This window comes from Eupeodes corollae, chromosome 1 (assembly GCF_945859685.1).
Source record: "Eupeodes corollae chromosome 1, idEupCoro1.1, whole genome shotgun sequence".
NCBI lineage: Eukaryota > Metazoa > Arthropoda > Insecta > Diptera > Syrphidae > Eupeodes > Eupeodes corollae.
Genome location: NC_079147.1, coordinates 24,645,906 through 24,664,593, shown reverse-complemented (window position 1 = coordinate 24,664,593; position 18,688 = coordinate 24,645,906). Strand labels below are relative to the sequence as shown.

The 18,688-nt window shown below is 37.0% G+C and overlaps 3 protein-coding genes across 6 annotated transcripts in view; 1 reads left to right on the top strand and 2 right to left on the bottom strand.

The window, feature by feature from the left end:
* Positions 1–3,002, bottom strand: part of LOC129938670 (putative uncharacterized protein DDB_G0271606) — a 435,371-nt gene extending 432,369 nt beyond the window's left edge. For all 4 annotated transcript variants that reach the window (XM_056046346.1, XM_056046350.1, XM_056046348.1 and 1 more), the window contains exon 1: positions 1,169–3,002. The gene's annotated coding sequence lies outside the window, so the exon portion shown is untranslated. The remainder of the gene's footprint in view (positions 1–1,168) is intronic.
* Positions 3,003–7,114: 4,112 nt separating this feature from the next.
* LOC129942260 (nucleoporin Ndc1) lies at positions 7,115–9,534 on the top strand. The gene is made up of 3 exons (XM_056051119.1): positions 7,115–7,263; positions 7,597–8,005; positions 8,070–9,534. Exons 2-3 carry the CDS (start codon positions 7,611–7,613, stop codon positions 9,418–9,420), a joined length of 1,746 nt encoding a protein of 581 aa, XP_055907094.1. The 5' UTR covers positions 7,115–7,263; positions 7,597–7,610; the 3' UTR covers positions 9,421–9,534.
* A 4,026-nt stretch (positions 9,535–13,560) lies between these two features.
* Positions 13,561–18,688, bottom strand: part of LOC129954127 (DNA polymerase alpha subunit B) — a 135,505-nt gene continuing 130,377 nt past the window's right edge. Inside the window, exons 4-7 of the mRNA XM_056067824.1 lie at positions 14,453–15,256; positions 14,168–14,371; positions 13,909–14,092; positions 13,561–13,832 (exon numbers count right to left, since the gene is read on the bottom strand). Coding sequence (XP_055923799.1) covers positions 13,686–13,832; positions 13,909–14,092; positions 14,168–14,371; positions 14,453–15,256 — 1,339 coding nt within the window. The 3' untranslated portion in view covers positions 13,561–13,685. The remainder of the gene's footprint in view (positions 13,833–13,908; positions 14,093–14,167; positions 14,372–14,452; positions 15,257–18,688) is intronic.

The following is an 18,688-nucleotide window of genomic DNA, read 5'->3' as shown; positions in this document are numbered from 1 at the left end:
TTTCCTTCTATTTTTTTGTTACAGTTAGGTAGGGGCCTCAATAGAACATGTTTTAAATATTAAGGCGAAGAAACACCTTTAAGTCATAGAAAAAAATATTTTCTTTTTCGGACCTAACTCTACTTTTATTGTATTTCATTTTTTAAGATTAAAACAATTTGAATTGATAGCACGGCGTAATAACAGCTAGGTAGCTCGCTCTGCATATTTGGTGGGTGCAATTTGGGTATCTGCAAAGTATGTACTTTTTGCATTTGAGCACTAAAATCAAAGAAATCCCCAACAAAAAAAAGCATGTATGGTAACACTGAACAAATGTCAAAATCAACCATTTTTGCGTGTTTTGTATGTGAAAAAGTGAACTTTGAAAATAAATTTAAAATAGAAATAAATGTTTACCCGCTCTAAAATTGCTAAAGTTATTAATTATTTGCACAAATCTATCAAATACAAAAAAACTAGTGTCGAAATTCGTTCTGCGGTAATGGAAAGTTGAGCCAATGTGAACTATCTTGATTTGACGCGTTTACAAGGAGAATTAAATCAGGGTTTAGTGCCGTATAGACCTGGATCGGATCGAAATAGGATCCATTTGATGGGTTTTAAGCTGAATTTAATTTGGCGCTCGTCTTTGTGTTGTTATAAAATTTGAAATTTATTTGAAAGTTATTCAAGTAGCAGTACGCACTCAAATAAAACCCAAATGTCATTTTGATTCCATTTGAATTCGAATCCTCGATTCAATGCCACCATATACCTGGTGGTAATTGATCGCCGAACACGACCAATTTTCAGTTTTAATTTTATTTACATTAATTGAAATACTTCTTGAAAGTACATAGAATCAAAAGATAATATGATGACGTTTCGTACCGATGTTTTCACTTGAACCAGCAATCAGTTAACAAGCAAGAAAACTTTAAAATACATTTTACCTTTATTCCTAAGTACGCATTTTTCAAAAAAATAAAAACCTCCATGTTAACAAACGTACCTATTTTATTAATTTTCTTTTCATAAACTATAACATGGCAACCCTATAATCTGTATCATATTTATTTACATTTTCACTTTTGCTCTCAAAATCAATTTCATAAATATTAATTCCATTGCACAAGACCATATCGTTTTGTCGTTTGTTTCAACTTCAATCTAATCAAAAACCCACCTGCTTTAAAAATTTATTATGCGACATATCCCAAAACACAATCCAATTGAAAATATAGATCACTACGCATACGCAATATGGAAATTGATGATGATAATGATGACGACAACAAAGTTGGTCCTAAAGAAAATAATCCGGCTCCCGCTCCGGCTGGAACTGATGCTGCTAAGGCTGACGATGGCGATGACGTAAGGGGAAATGCAAACAACGATGAATTTGACATTTCACTCAAGAACGTTCATCTAGCGACTCAAGACTCAACTGACACTGAGCTGATCTGCGCCGCCAAATTGTCCACCGCAACTTGTTATCGCTGCGTCTCTGTCTAACTCACTTAAGGGAATAACACTTTATCACACACGAAATTATTATTTGTATATTTTTAGCTTCTCCTTCTTGCGCACTGGAGAATTCACTTTAATTCACTTTTTATTTTTACTTTATAAATTTTATTTATTTACTTTTTTTTTCTATCAATTTTTCTTTCACAATTTATGTACATAATTTATTTTATTTAGTAATTAAAATAAAGGGCTGCATCTCAGAAGAGACACGAAAAGACGAAGACGACGACGACGAAGAGGTGAAGATACAGGCCCAAATAGGAATAAATTAAAAAGAAGGCAAAACAGAAACTGAAGCACACATTTTATTATTTCTTTATTTCTCTTTAACTTGCACTCACGTTTTGGCCTCAAAATCCACTTAATTACGCCATTATAAGATATTATTAAAATATTTTTCCTCTTGGAATTTATTCATTTTGATTTGTTGTTTTATTTACTTTCGTTTGCAGAAGAATTTGCTCAAGAAATCGACTTCCACACAAGAAAAAAAAGAAGAAAAATTACAAATGGACAAATTAATGTGGAAAGTATGAATGTTGATTTTTCAACACTACACGAAAATTAATTGCCGTTTAACGAAGAGTAACGATATCGAGGAGGATTATCGCGCAACCCGAATTTATGCAGATGATGATGACGATGACGAGTTTGGTATATGGAAAACTTGTGTGGAGGAAAATCCCGGTGAAAACTCAATGAAGGCGAACACGTAACACAACACGAGTGATACACAAAAACACAACAACACAAACGCTCACAGTATTTTCAATTTTCTATTTTCAATTCGACCACCGCCGACACCTGCCCCGCACGCGTCCACGTATAAATTTTCACGAATTTTCATACACCTAAGCTGCTAAAGCTCTCTGATTTTCTACTTCCCTTCGACTGCTGATACTAAGTTATCTTTTGGTTGTTTTGTTGCTATTGCTGTCGATGGAAACTCAAGGAAGGAAAATCCCGATCCGAATCCAAATCCGATTCTCAACCAAAATCGAAAATGACCTCAAAAAATATTTATCGGATTTTTTCACACACTTTTTGTAGGTAAAGGTAACTTCTCTCTTTTGGGCCACCAACTCAATCGCTCGATTCGAGAACGAGAACGTGAACGAAAACGAGATTCGATGATCTGCGTAGCGAAATGAAGAAGAACTTTCCGAAATTCATTTGATGACACTGAGAGATTTTTATTTAACTTTTTGATTTTTATTTTATTTTTGTGTATTTCACATAAATATTTGAATGCAGGTGTTTTCTTTTTATTTATTTTAAACGAATTGATGTACGATTTTGTAATTGTTGAAAATTGAAAGGGTGAGGTTTGGGTTTTTTTTTTGTATTCTGCTCGCGCACACAATTTCTTTTTGTTGTTGAGATAGAAGAAATTTTTATATTTTTATTTTACAAAAATATTTTTGTTTGAAGAGGACGAAATTTCAACGTAACTGTACGATGTGTGTATGCGTACGCAATCACTACGAAAATGAGGATGAATTTTGAATGAAAATCCAATATGGCGTATTTTGGCATTTCGCGGAGGGGAAATTGCTGAATATGGTAGGTAATGTAGTGTTGAATGTCAAAGTGACAGATAGTAGAGTGGGAAGTTTAAAGGTGTGTTATAAGGTCGGTAAGACATTACAGGTTTGTGAGGGTATTATTTTTATGTAATTGATTAGTTTTAAACGAAACAATTGTATAGCATAGAATTTAAGGAGAATAGAAAGAAGAGTGATTTCCTATAAATTCTGATTTCTTTTCAATTTTAGTGAAAACATTTTTTATTCTAAAAAATTGAATTGCAAACTTATTCACACATTTGATGAATATTTATTTATTATCTTAACTTATTATAAGAGGCTATTTCACAATGTAAAAGTAAAGTTCTGAGTAGTTACCCACCACTTTAACGACTTTCCACGAATTTTTTGTTTCACATTCACAAATGAATGTGTTGGGTTAAGGTTGGGAGTTGAGAAAAACTTAAGTTTTTTACTTCAAAGGAAAATTCGGCCTTAAGTCGACTTCGCTCAAAGATTCCATTTAGTTTGCGTGCATTCTAGTACTTTTAACGCTGGTAGCTGTCAGTTATCAATACTTCGTCCTTCCAATAACTTAATTGACACATTAACGGGTCGTCTACCTTCGCGCTCAAATTTCGGGCATGCTATTCAAGGAAAAACTACACATGATTATATAAACAACATTTTTTATTTGATTAGTCAATTCTTGAACATTAATTAAAAAGCAAACAGAAATATGATTTTTTTAACAAAATTTGACTTGAATGCACCTTGTGTCTAGACTTAGCGACATGCTTTTTGAATAAGTTAAGTTTATATATTTGCCACCATTTTGAAAAACATTACTTTTGGAAAAACGCTTCTAAAGATATATGTTACAATTAAACACGATTGGTAGAACTTACAATTTAATCAGGACCGTACAGCTCTCCTTCCTCATCATTTTGGCGTTCAAGATCAGCAACTTTCTATTCTCTACGCATAATTGTCTCAGTTTCCGGCCATAAAGTGATTCCTAAGGCTAGGCGCGCACATGCAACTTTTAGTTTCGAAACTGTTTGGTTTCTAAACTGAGCATTATAGACTTATATGAGTGTCCGCGCACATGCAGAAACCATTCTGTTGGCCATTCGAGCACCTTTTTAGTTTGTATTTTGACACAACCTAGACGGTCATTTTGGACCCATTTCTTAGCTTGTGTCACAAGGAATTATAGGTAACTGCTCGGACATTTGTACTTAATCGTTGAATAATTTTCTGTAAGTACAAGAGAGAGAAAAATATAGTCAAGGTGTATAAATGTGTCGGAGTTGCTTATGTGCGCGATGTTTGGGCAACTGACAATCAAAATATTTGGTTTCGAAAAATTTGCCAGTGTGCGCCTAGCTTAAGTCATCTATTGTCTTCGTTGAAAATAATCACAGCGAGAGAAGTTGCAATTTGGACTACTTCTTTCCCCGAATGTAGGTGTTTTGCCGTAATTATCCAGATGCAGCTGTTCGAGGATTCGTTATTGTTTCGAGGGCTTGATCGGTACCCTCTTGTGAATAAAATCGGGAAAGGTCCCAGCCGCTTCCGCCTGATGCCACTTGCACCAACTGTTCTCGCCAGGGCGCCACTTCTTGTGTTGAGGTTTTTTGTCTAATTATATACGGTGTTCCAAAGATGCCCAAACTTCCGTTTTCATTTTAGAATTTGGTTAATTCACCAATATTGTAATATATTTTGGAACTCACTTCGTGTTGTTGTGATCTTTTCCTTAGCACTGCCAGCCCTTTTGTGAATTTAGCGAAAATATAGAGAAACGTTTGAAACTTTTTTGTTTATTTTGTTTACTTTGTCAAACTTTATAATTAGCTTCAAGAAAAAGCTTGTTGATGCCTAGATCATAGAGGAAATACATTTAGCTAAATAGGTGGAATCACTTTTGAGGTGGATTTTCTATGGGAATATGAATCGACTAATGCTTCGAAAACTCAATGCTGTCTACTGTCGCAAAAGCGTAACGCTCCCCCAATGCCACTATCCATGAGTGGTACTTGCATCGAGGAGACTGAACAGCTATCAGTCCTAGGTATGTGCATTACAAACCACTTGTTGTGGAGTGATCACATATTTGACATCGCCAAAAATGCTGCTAAGTATTTAGGTTTTCCCCGACGATGCAAGAAGTTTTTTACCCCTTCTGATCTGGCTATAATTGATAAAGCCTATATTCGTCCAAAACTTGAGTACAATTCCCATATTTGGGCAGGTGCTCCTATAACCCACTTGAGTCTCTTGGACAGAATTCAAAAGAGAGCTCTAAAAATGATAGGTGACCATTATCTAACTGAAACTTTTGCATCTCTCGAGCACCGTCGTAAGGTTTCATGTCTCTCATTATTCTATCGCTACTTCCATAAGCAATGCTCTTATGAAATAGCCAGTTGCATTCCTCCCCTCAAACAATTCAACCGAAATACTCGTTCTTTTAGGAATGCCCATCAGTTTATCATTGAGCCCAATTTCATTTGTAATGTAAAGTTGATATTCTTTTTTTAGTCGCACTACACGAATGTGGAATGCTTTACCAGACTCAATATTTTCCACTCATTACAATGTGCAGGCATTCAAAATCAATGTGCATCGGTATCTCCTTTCAAATCCTATCCTCCCTTCCTAACTACTCGCACTGTGTATAATCATTATAAGGGTATTCATATCCCCTTGAGTGCGCGTACAATATAAACAAAAAAAAGAGGAATAAGTATCGAGAAAAGCAAGCCAAACAAAACAATCCCAAAGCGCAAAATGGACCCGTGCTTGGGGAAACTAAGATGGTTCTGAATTGCTCTGTCGATCCATTTGGATCTGCTCTACTGGGGAATAAAGGATCCAATTAGTTATCTGCTTGCACAATCGTATCTCACCATATCTAAAAACTATCTAACTCATATAATAATCCAGAGACAAACCCTTAACTACCCTTTTTATTTTTTCTGGGTCAGTAACCAACTATTTTAAGGTAGCGCTACAGTCCGAAACGGGCCTGAGCCTCAACCAACATGCTTCTCCAGCCAGCTTGGTCCCTAGCTAGCTGTCTCCAGTTTCGCACGCCATAATTGGTTGAGGTCTTCACCCAACTGAGTGCGCCACCTGAGTCGCGATCTTCCTCTACTGCGCCGTCCCTCGGGATTGGATTGGAAGACATATAACTTACATTTTCCGAAATAATTAAGAGAAATTTGCTGGAATGAATAATTGTTCTGGTGAAACTCACAGTAGATGCGGGGTAAATTGCCCAATATTCCTGGGGAGATATTATTTAGTTGATTTATTTGTATCTGAAAGAGGATGGACTCAAAAAAACATATATACATATGTCAAAACTCGAATGTATGAAAAAATGCATCAGTGGTAACTCTTTTTTACTTCCTATAAAATACTATAACTTTTTGACAGTACAGTGTTGCTGCAATAGAGTAATGAAATAAATTTAAAAAAAGCAAACAAAAGTTAAAAAAAACTGAGAGAAAATTTGGAAAGGAAATTCAAATTCAAGTTCTTTGAAAAAAGGTGTAGCAAAACGTACAAAATTCACAGCAAAACAATTTAAAAATGCAAAACTTTTGTTATACTTTTGTTATACTTGCAACATCTTGGCAACACTGCTGCAGGCGAAGAAGCTATAATAAACATGAACATCTGTTTTTTTGAAGATATTGTCAGTTTTGATCTTTTATCTCAGTGTGATTTCATTATTTTGCACTTTCTTTGCCATGTATAAATCCACCATAAAAAAACGTCAAATGCGTAACAGCAACATAATTTAGAATTAAACAAAAATGAACAATTCTTTACCATAATCTAGACATCTCAATTGTAGGAATTTGCTATGCAATTTCCTATCTCAAAAATATTAATTTTATATATGGTATCCTGTTTTTTACATAAATCAAGTGCAGATGCATGTGAACCAAACATTAGTTCATCACTTGCCCTTATTTACGCGTTTCTATCGATAACTTTTTCATTCCGATAACTTAATTATTTTAAAACTTGGCATCATTCCTACCGGTTTATTGACAGCACTGACAGCACCTAATTTGGCCGGCATTTCTTTTTAAAAAAATATCGTGTTTCTGTTAACTGAAGATTCATTTAGTTTTCCGCCAAATTTATAACAAAAACCATATGAATTTCCTTTATAAATAAAAATCAACTAAGTAAATTGACGATTGTAAGTACATAGAACCTTTTAATTCAATATCTTGTACAAATTAAATATAAAACGATCCAAAAATTCAAAGAAAAACAAAACTCGTCAGTAGGTTTATTTTTTTGCAAAGAAATAGCGCTTGAAGTAACATTGTTCGAAATTGAATTGTTTTGCGTTAACTTTAAGGAAACTTTAAAAAACTGGTTTCAATTTAAAGCCTAGAAATCTGCTAATTTCTGAAGGTCAAAACTTCTCCAAATCGTGAAGGGTCAACTTTTGCCTACTCACATATTGAAATCCTTTAAATAAACAGAAAAACCCAAATCATCAATTGTACTTTTTTTCATTTTTCAGAAGCGATAGCCATCATGTCGTCGGCAGTAACTCTGGAGTGCAAAAAGCTTTGCATGTTTCGGTGCCTTTACGCTGTCGGCCTTAGCATTGCAATGCAATATTTCCTACTCACCGTGTTCCTACTCCTAGTTAACTTCCACATTTTGCATCCCGTCAATTGGATAACCACAACGTTCGGCCTCATCTTTTCGTTCTACACCTGGCTGTCGATCATGCCATTGATCAGTTCTGTGATTGTTTTTGGCATCCTGCTGGGAAAGTCTTTTCTAAGTGTGAAAAAATACTATGCCACAAGATTCCGTTGGTTTATAGGAACAGTGCTAAGGAAATTTGCTTTCTTGGGAATACATTTGATGGTGGGATTCCTGACGGCCTGGTTGTATGCTAGATTTTTGCACGAAGACTACAGGTAGGTGCCTCACCTAAGCGAAGCTTTACAGTAATCACATTCATAGCCTAATTTTTGATTTCAGAACACTCTTGATGCCTTACTTCGATCGGAGTTTTGTGAATAGTCGCTACACTTTACTCGTCTTCACCGGCGTCTCGGCGGGATTCTACTTCTTCGCCAAGGAAAACTTGAAGCACGAATCAGAAATTGAGTTTCCCATAATCCAGGAAAACAAGTTAATCAAAATCCGATCGATTGTCTACTCAACTTTGTATAACTCACTTTTGAAGTCACTGGGGCCAACTTTTGGATTTGCCTTCCTCTATTGGATCGTTGGACCATCACTGAATAGAACCCTGGCTAACTTCTTCACCTGCGAAGTTGATGAAACCTTTAACTCTTTGTTCAGCATCTTGACCAACGTCCGATTGCTGTTCTACTCGTGGATTTTATGTTCTCAGATTCTCAGCAACATGGAACTCATGAGACAGTTCTTCTCGTTTCTGCTGGCCGAAGAAATGCACTTTGTGATAGAAAAGAATCCCGTGGTTGCGGCATCACGAACTGAAGTGACCCTTGTCGAAGCTCTTGCGTTGAGGGAAGTTCCAGTGGTTCAGCAATTGGCTTGCTTGGATCTGTACAACTTGGCTTCGGGTAAAGCGGCCAATCGACGTCAAGAAGTCTTCGCTCTCTCTATCCCCGGGGGACATCCATATAACTGGAATCAAATAAGCGGACAGTGTTTGAGTCTTATCAACGAATTCACTGAGAAACTGGCTTCGTCAGTAAAGCGAATCTCAACAATGAAAAATGCCCCACAATTTGCTCAGCTTAAGCCCTCTGCCAGTGAGACTGCTGAGCGGATCCTGCTCAGACAATACAATGAAACCTATGGCATTCGTAGAATGAACCAAGATCCAGTGGAGCCACCTCAGCCGCGGTGCGTTCCAGTGGATCAGTCAACCAATCCATGTGATAGAGTCACTGAGATGCTGGAAAACTTCCAAAAGACTATCGAAGAAGCCGCTACCACGGCACTCTATGCTTTTCCAGGTGTGTTCTATCTATTCGGGGAACAGGATGGAGCCAAAACCGCTTTCGTCCTCTCGAATTCTCAGGCAATCGTCTGGTTGACTGAAGGCTTGGCTGGTATTTGCGCGAGTTCCTTGCACGAAGATAAATATGGAGTTGTTCAGAATGAACTTTCGAAAATTATCAAGTCGCTTCTGAAACTCAAATTGGAACTGGACAAGTTGAACAATGTTAATTTGAATGGGAAAAAATTGGATCGAAATCTGATAACGTTAAAAAATGCCATCAAGAGAAGTTTGTATCGCATTTGTACGGTCTTTGGAGATTATATGAAGGATTTAGTGGACGAACAGGAGGACTTAAGACACTTGCATTGTTTCCTCAGTTATCAAGAGACTTAGAGAGTTTGGGGATGATGGGAATATTGAAAACTTCAGGGAGTTTTTTTGTTTGTTATTTTAAGGACATTCATTTTTGTGACTTTTTACTAATATACATAATTATAATTTATTATTAAACAAAAAATTGTTGGTTTCTTTTACAACACAAACAAAAACCTGAAATGTGTGTCATCCGATTCCGGTAAGTTCTAGAAGGCCTTTAATAGCGTAATCTGGTTAGCTTTGCGGAGGAGGAAAAACTATTTGCTATTATTAAAGCAGCATACGATGGATCCAAGTGTCACGTTCTGCACGACGACGGTAGGTTGTCAAATGATTTTGAAATCCGAAGCGGAGTCAACCAGGGCTGTTTTCTGTCGCCAATATCAGCCTCGGAACCCGACCATCCTCTCAAATAAATATTTCTTAGCAACCGGTGGAAAAAGTGGAGAGCTTTCAGTACCTTGGAAGTATCGTCTCCATCGAAGGCGGGACCAAACAAGACGTCATCTGCCGCATCGGCAAGGCAAAAGCGGCTTACGGTATGCTGTCGAAAATTTGGAGGAATAACTTTATCATCTTAAGGACAAAGCTACGACTGTTTCGCACAAATGTCGAAACTGTACTTCTTTGGGAGGTTAATTTACCCATTAAGCAACCGCCTAGTCACTGATAAAGCTTCGGTTCGGTTCGTTGCATAATGTCTTTATAATTAGCATCGGAACCCTGAATTTTGGCACACGCTTAAAATTTATGAAATGTCTCCCTTAGATCATTTATGAAAGCACATAGTGAACAAATCAACTTGGCAGCAACGTCAATCGTTATTGTTTCTCTTTAAGTTTAGTTTTATGAATTCTTTTTAATATTGTGTTTCGAATTTCTGTTAAAATGAGGAACTCCAGTTTTGACATTTTCTTAGATAGGCTGTGTCTGGAGCTTGCTCTGGATCTCTAAAGATAGATGTCATTATAACCATGATAGTGCGTGTTAACTGCATCAGCTCGTGCAGACCATCTTGTTTAGAAAAAAGCTTTTAAGAACTCTATGTGAACCTAAACATTCATTTAATTTATTCCAGCGATGGGTAGAAGCAGAAAAAAAGTTGTATATTTTTTGAACCACTTGTTGCCTCCTGCACACAATAAGCCGCATGAAAACCTACTAAGTTAAGAGAATGTGCTGCACAAGGTACAAAGATAGCAAATTCGCACTTCTCCTTAATCTTGCTTACGAACCATAATATTTTTCCGACATATGAGACATACAATCCTCTATTGAAAAAACATGATTTTCCAGAAATGTCAAGATTGTGTAAGCAAAATATTCAGACTTTTGCTGTTGAATAGGTATACGTTTTAAGAACATGGGACAACTTTGTGTTTGTTTATGGAGTCAGTTGAAAAGCCAACATGTGTACAGAACTGTAGAGTAGAACGAAAGCAGAGTTGTTAAAGTAATGTTGAAAGCTTGTGCAGGTGTATGATAAAACAATCATGGTTCCTGAAGTTTAAGATGTTGAGGATGAGAATTTCAACAGAACGGAGAGTAAAATGAAACTTGTTTTTCTGTTACTGTCTACTAACCTTATTTCGTTTTCTATATACCTAGTTTTGGTATAGATTCATTCATTTTGAGTTGGTGGTTTTGGAGGCTAAATAATTGCGGGCCCCTGGGCCCTGGCCCATCGGGACCATGCCTTAAGACGCCACTGTGTGTGAGAAAAGGTCGAAGCTTATGTAAAAGAAATGTCGGAAAATAAAACAATGTAAGTTCATACCTATGTATATTTCATTTTTTTTATAAAATAACATGCATTTTTATTCAGCTGCAAGAGAAATATAAATTTAAGTCTTCAGAAAAAATCCCAAAAAGAATATTGGGATCAATTTGCTACAACCCTCAACTCACTTGGGCCACCTACTAGCGATGGAAAAGAAAAAATATGGAACGACAAAATAAAAATATAAATACTACCAACGAACATTGAACATTATTCTCTTTGGTACCACATTTCAAGAACTGACTTAAATTTAAGGAGTTCCATACAAAGGAATCATGGGTTTATCCAGGATATCTTGAGTCAACATAACGAATACACATTTTATGGTCCCACGCTTTTAAACTTGCACTAAAAACCAAAAGCTACTCTCGGGGAGAAAACTTACATTCATTGCGTTTAAATTGTAATATCCTTTTCTGCTAAGATACTGATGACGCAACTCAATCAACACATCCTATTACTCCTGGTATCCTGGCCGGTAAAAAAAGTAGTTTCGTGTGTTTTGTTTCTTATCGCATGACATGTTGAGACTGATCCAGGTTGTACATAATTAGTCTTTAATTGCACACACAACTTCTCTTAACAATAAGAAAACAGGCCTGCTCTGATAAACCCACTAGCAAGAAATCTAAGGGCAGTAGCTAATTTTAATATAGCAATTATTGAGAAGGTGCTTGCATTTTTAAATTGCCCTTCAAACTTGTTTAGTACGAATATAAACGCTTCCTTATTCTGTCGAAAATATGATCTGTAACTTAAGAAATTAATTAGAATTAAAAGAACTTCCAGTAGGTACAAAATATTTGTTCTACTTACAGATGATTAGGGAGTTCCAAGAAATTAGAGTTGTCTCGATTATTCTTCAGCAGTCGAAGCATTCTTACCTTTTTTCTGTAATTTTCGTTTTCTCCAAAAACAATCTATGTTGCTTGTAATGAAAATATCTCACTTCGAACGTTTGACTCGCCAACCATAATAGGGGTATTTATTAGATTTAAGTTTGGCGACTGGGCAAGCCATAGAATAATTTTAATTCTTAGTTGATATCCAGAAACATTTCCTGCCTAGTTTGCTGTTATAGTTTAAATCATGTAGCTTTTGAAAGACCTGCTTCAACTGCATTTCCTCAGATATATAAGACAATATTTCATTCTTCACTATCTTAACATGAAAATGTCCAACTCCGTTATCTGAAAAAGTGCCCTTGATGGATCACTATTCTAATTTTTGAACTTGAGTTTCAGTTTTGGAGGCCTTCTAACGTATACACCATGCAACACTATCACAAAACATCGGTCCTTACATAGATAAGAATCTACGATGGATTCAAGACAGTATTAACAAAGCCACTATGGCTCTTTTCTTTTGTAAAAAAAGCCATTGGTATTCAAAAGGGTCTAGATACCCATATTCAATCTGCCGCTTATATAGCCATTCGACTTAGAGCCTCCTCACAGTGGATCAATAATAACATTGGCCACTCCGACTACACAATTTAACACAAAATTCCAAGTGTCCATTCATTTCAACTCTACCTGGGAGAAAAGTAATTTTTAACACATGAAACAATTAACTTTTATACAGATGGATCAAAAACCGATGACGGGGGGTGGAGACGTGCACGCTCTCATTTATTATTCGTAATCACTTTAGAGCGCTCCAGGTAGAACTTCTGATCATCAAATAAGCCTTCTCTTGGCTCAGCGAAAACGTGATATGGATCTAATCGATTTAAAATCATTCACATCTATTGTCTCAAACTCTTGCAAGCTCTAACTGGTTTTACGAGTAAGGTAGATCTTAAGGCCTATATGGTATCACATGGATACAAGAATTGGTCTAAGTGTGTTGTTTTTTCCCGTCAAAATCCACCTTAACCTAACCTTATCCTTAAAAAATTTAGTCCGCAAACTTTGTACTCGTTACAAATATTTCGAGTTTCAATCCAGTGCGTTTCTTTTACAACAACTGTACATCGCCGCCGATTTGTGTATCCTAACGGTTAAAATGAAACAAACTTAGTAAAAATTGGAGGATACTCATCTATGATTGGTTATCTCGACATTTTTACTACCTTTGGGATCTTATGATATTTTCTAGTCATACGAAAGTTGGGTTCATTGAATATGACCGTCACAGATCTTTCTTACTTGTTTAAACTTATTCCGGTTTTCGACAATGGGATTGGCTTATTAATCCCATTTGATTTGATCCTAGTAACCTCTGTAGTTCAAATAAAACCAAGAGTTTTCTTTAGATTTGATAGATTTTTCATCATTCGTGATACAATTTCTTACACAACAAAATAAGAGCTTCATTAATTCCAAAAGCACACATTTTTGATATGACAGCTTGGTCCTAAACTATCAAACATACAATTAATATTTTTGATGTTAATGCAATACTCTGCTTTTAACACACATTTTTTTAATGCAAACATTTTAAGTTTAATTATAAAAAAGGTACACACTTTAACTTAAAAATAACAACTACAAAAAAAGATTTAAACTTTTCTGACTTGACAAGCTATAACACTAAAGATACTGGTGTCTTCTTCCTTGCTTGGTGGATATAAAACAAATCTTGCGAAAGTTCCTCCTTTTTCATCAGCTAATCGACCAGGATTAATTGCAAGGCATCCATTTACAACCTAAAAATGAGAACAAACAAATCACAGTTAAAATAATGTTGCAAATAAGGAACTTCATAACTTCAAATAAACTTACTCTCAAAAAACATTTCTGGTCTCCTGGCAAGATCATCAAATTGGGAATGTTTTCAATATTTGTATACTTATTTGCTAAGGAACTATCAAAGCATAGTCTATCATCGCCTGGTGGATTGAGGGGATAAAACGATCCTTGATTGAAGAGATAACACACTGCTCGTTTGATTTTTTCACCAGCATTCCTAAAATTCAGACAAAAAGTAAGTCATATTTATTAAAAATGTCACTACTTTGGAAATTTCGAAATCTTAACTTACACAGCTAGTTCATTATTTAGAATATGATCAAGTACATCAGTTGAAGTCATTCCGATTGTTATTCCATTCAAATCAACAATCGATGGGTCAGGTAGCATATGAACATTTGGATAGGTCATCTTTAATGTAACCGGCATCGTTGGATAGACTGGGTCACTATTTGCATCTCTACACGACGCTACAACCAGAATCGTGATCTCATTCCTAAATAAATACAAATCAATTTTATGAAATCAACTAAAAGTCCAAGCATTTTCATTTCCATTTGCATTTGCAAACACTCACCCCAAGACCTCCACCAGCCCGGAAATCATCTTTTCGAAGAATACCTCAAATGGTTCCGCCAACACGTTTTCATTGATACTCTTATGCTCAGCATCCATTAATGGGCCAGTCAATATGAGTACATCTGGTTGGTTATCCTTACAATAGAGTACCAAGTCATGCAATGGATCATAGACCAGATCATCGCTGTTGGTAAAAGGTCCGGCCGCAACCACAAAACTTAACGATTCCGTGAGTTTGGGTATTGTGGGCGGCTGTAACACTCGATCGGCAATCACCTCCTCGACTATTATGGTATCGCCTTTAGGATTTCGTCCGCTCACCATCACAACTTGTCCAGGAAATACACCAAACGACTTAGTTTCGCTGAAATTCAAACGAACAGTTCGACACATAGACTCATCGGAGCCCACAAGCAATGTCGATGTAGCATCGAGGCACCCCTCCGAGTCGCAGCATATAGTTCCAATGGTTTTTACAGTTTCTTGACTATGATCATCGACATTTTGCAGATCATAATCTAAGACAGTCGGTCCAAATACTTTTTTGCAAATATTCTTGCCAACTTGGAAGATGCGATCGCCTGAGTTCTCTGCTCTCTCCTGCAATATGTCAAACATATACTTTGCCTTTGAATCCAATGCTTTGCCATTGTGGGTGAGAAGTTGCTTAACTGCTACTTTCCTGTTGCTTCTATCCAATGATGATGATGACCACGTTGCACTGGCCAAGAGTTGTGGATTGCCAAATGTGTAAACAATCTTACCAGAGCCAGCGGCTCCTTGAGCACGAGGTGTTCCTGAACTGTAAAAGGAAAACAGAAAATATTATTTTTTACACACAATATTATTTTCAATTAAAGCCCGGTTAAGAAATATTTGTATATTGAGGGCAAAGCTTAATGATTTTTTTAAAATTGCACAGAACCCAGTGGCGTTGCATTTCGTCATCAATCAAATGGAAATTGGAAGCTTGTAGCGGAGCTGTTGGGACACTGAAATGCATTATTATACAACTTTGGTTTTGTTTAATATGAGAGTTGATGTGAGACAGACTTTGTCGAATGGATCGTTATTTCGTTATTGCTATTATTATTATTTTCTCAGGTCGCCAGGGAAGGTGAAATACAGTGCCTACACATGGTAAATCAATTTCTATGGAATGCAGGCTAGAAATAGTTTTGTGATTGTGTGAATTTGTATGATTGCAGGTAAATCGATTTCAATTTAAAAAAAATAATAATAAATTCAGAATTATGAAACCATTGATCTTATTTTGATCACTCATTTAACTAGGTTACAAGGGGAACTTATTATTTTGTTTTTTGACAGGGTGATGCATTAGTTACGGCCGAAAAGCATCTTACTAGAATCTTTATGGATCTACAGGGTGGGGCGTGGTTGCTTGCTTATCTGAAACTCTCGCAACTGAGCTGCTATTAATAGTAGAGCGTTTTTTTATGGCTTGTTCGAAAGCACGTTATCTAAGGTTTTCGTTATGACTAGTTCACAGTCAACAATGCAGTGGGCAAAGCAAGAGCGCGCGTTCACCGTGGAGGCCTACTTTTCTTTCATTTCAATATCGCACCTGCAGATCGGAAATCGATTTGTCTGTGGGTGGACACGATCAGGGACACCGGTAGTGTACAGAAGAAACATAATGGACCTTCCAGAACCGTCAGGACGCCAGAAAGGGTAAGGGCGGCGATTTTGAAATGCTCTAGGCGATCTGCACACAAACGGCTGCTTTAGGGATTTCTAGACGCACAGTGAGACGAATTCTTCATGAGGAACTTAAATTTTTAGCCATACAAATTGGCAGTGGTGCAACAAGTTAATCCACGCGGTTATGTTGCACGAAAAAATGCATGTGAAGCCTTCATCGAAAAAGTGCTTCAGGACGCCCTTGTTTTCTTTAGTGACGGGACACATTTCCATATTTCAGGATGTGTGAACAAACAAAACATGCCGTAATGGAGTCACACTAACCCGAGAGAATTTGAGCAGCCTCTGTATACAGAACGTGTGACTGTTTGGTGTGCAATATCCAGAATCGGCATTATTGGCCCATGGTTCTTTAAAGAGAACGAAAGAGCAGTGCCCAAACTTGAAGAAATTAATATAGGGGAAGTTTGGTTTCAATAGTATGGCGCCATAGCTCATACAAGAAGGCAAGAAGGTCCATGAATATATTGCGTGAACACTTCGTGAACTTTAAATGTACTTCTATACCTTTTGTGTTATGATTTTTTAAAATATACGCCCCACCCTGTATTATGATTCGCATGAAATAATAAGGATTGGGCAAGGTGTAGAAAGGTTAATGTGAATTTAAGTTGAACCATACTGATTTTTGGGATAGCTTCAGAACATTTTTAGGTGACAAAGACCAGACTTCCAGACCCGTGGCATGATGGTTAGAGCGTTGGACTGTCATGCCAGAGGTCTTGGGTTCGATCCCTGCCTATGCCATCTAAAGTCTTTTCAATGGTACTGCCTCTTGCGAGGAATTGACAAATTCTCCAAGAGTAACTCTTGTCATGAAAAAAAGCTTTCTCAAATTAGCCGTTCGGATTCGGCATATAAACTGTAGGTCCCCTTTATTCCTGACAACAGTACTCGCACACAGGAATTGTTGAGAGTTGTAAGTCACTAGGCCCTAGTTCTCAACGGACTGTTGCGCCACCCAATTTATTTATTTTTAAAGACCAGACTTCGCATAAGTAGTCAAAAAAGTAGTTTCCTTGTATTATCATTTTTAGCAAGGCTTGGACATTCGTAGAGATGGTATTATTTTCTGTCTTCTCTTCTTTGCATCCTGTGTCTAAAACAAATGAGCTGATATCTATTCGGGTACCCAATGAGTTGTGACCCGTTAGAATACGTATAATGGTGGAGTGCTTAGTAGAAACTATTTTGTTTTAGATTTCTCGAAATCCTACGTGCTTCACAAACACCTTTTGTTGAAAATTTTAAGAAAACTGGTGTATTTGCCTATTTACTGACTCTAGTGGCTTATAAATATCATTGCTTTGATATCGTTCGGATTAAGCAAGAAGTCGTCAACCTTACCGCGCCCTGGGACCCAACTAAGACTACCCGTGTTGACTTCGCTGAGTACACGTAGCTCCATACCGCAATCTTTTACTCGTTTTGACTTTGTGACAATCGCGAAGCTGGTCTTGATGATGTGTTGGCCTCGTTTCACTAAAGCCTTAGCGAGAGAACTTCGTTCGAGTGACATATCCCCACCAAACAACAGAAACCTGACAAATACAGAAATTGACCAACATTTAAAACAGATGGACGAAACAATAAAACGAACGATGGAACGGATAATACCAAAGTACAAAGAACGGGACCAGAAACGCTACTATTGCGACGCACTACGTAGGCACAAGAGTGGCTTACTGACAAGACTCAAAAACTTGTACAGACTACTTACAGACCCATACAACTTGGAGGCTAGGACACTGAAGTCGTTAATAAAAAATGTCAATCTGTTGATTAAGGAGAACTACAGGTTATCAATTAACAAGTACTGGGACCGTAAGATCCGGTCAGTTGATTCCAGTGACCCTAGTATGTTCCCCAAAATCAACAAGATATTCAGGAAAAAAAACGTTAGCGACCTTCCGTGTCTGAAACTCCAAAGAACTGAAGAGAACATAGACGTACTCATGACAGTGCAAATAGATAGAGAAAAAGCCTTCTTTGACGATGACTTTTACATTATTGAAGATGCGAAGGAAAAAGTGGAGACGGTGGGAGTTGCTTTCCAGCAAGTTTACAAGGTAAATGTTAGCATTCGCTCCAACCACGACCTGGAAAACAGGGCCCTACTTAATTACTTTTAACTTTTGATATGATATCACACAATGGCGTTCTGAGAACCGAGGTTTCATGCGGTTCAATGACGATTCCTTGGCAAATGCCATAATCGCCGAGCAAACGGGACCAAGTCCCTTGTTAGTAACGAAGGTTGAGCTTCATTTTTAATTCAATAAAAAACAAAAAATCAGCAGGTGTCGATGGTATATCCAACGTAGTACTTAGACATTTACCGATGGAGGCAATTGACATTTACACCACGCTCTTCAATAATGCACTGAATAATGCATATTATCCAGTGCATTGGAAGACCGCTGTGGTTCATCCTCTCCCGAAAAAGGGAAAGGACAACTCCAACCCGTCAAATCTTCGGTCGATAAGTCTTCTTCCGAGCATCAGCAAAGTT

Bases quoted from the DNA above. Each gene is read 5' to 3' on its own strand.
- LOC129942260 (XM_056051119.1), top strand. From the start codon at position 7,611: ATGTCGTCGGCAGTAACTCTGGAGTGCAAAAAGCTTTGCATGTTTCGG. The intron at 8,006-8,069 runs GTAGGTGCCTCA...TTTTGATTTCAG, and splicing joins TTTTTGCACGAAGACTACAG to AACACTCTTGATGCCTTACT.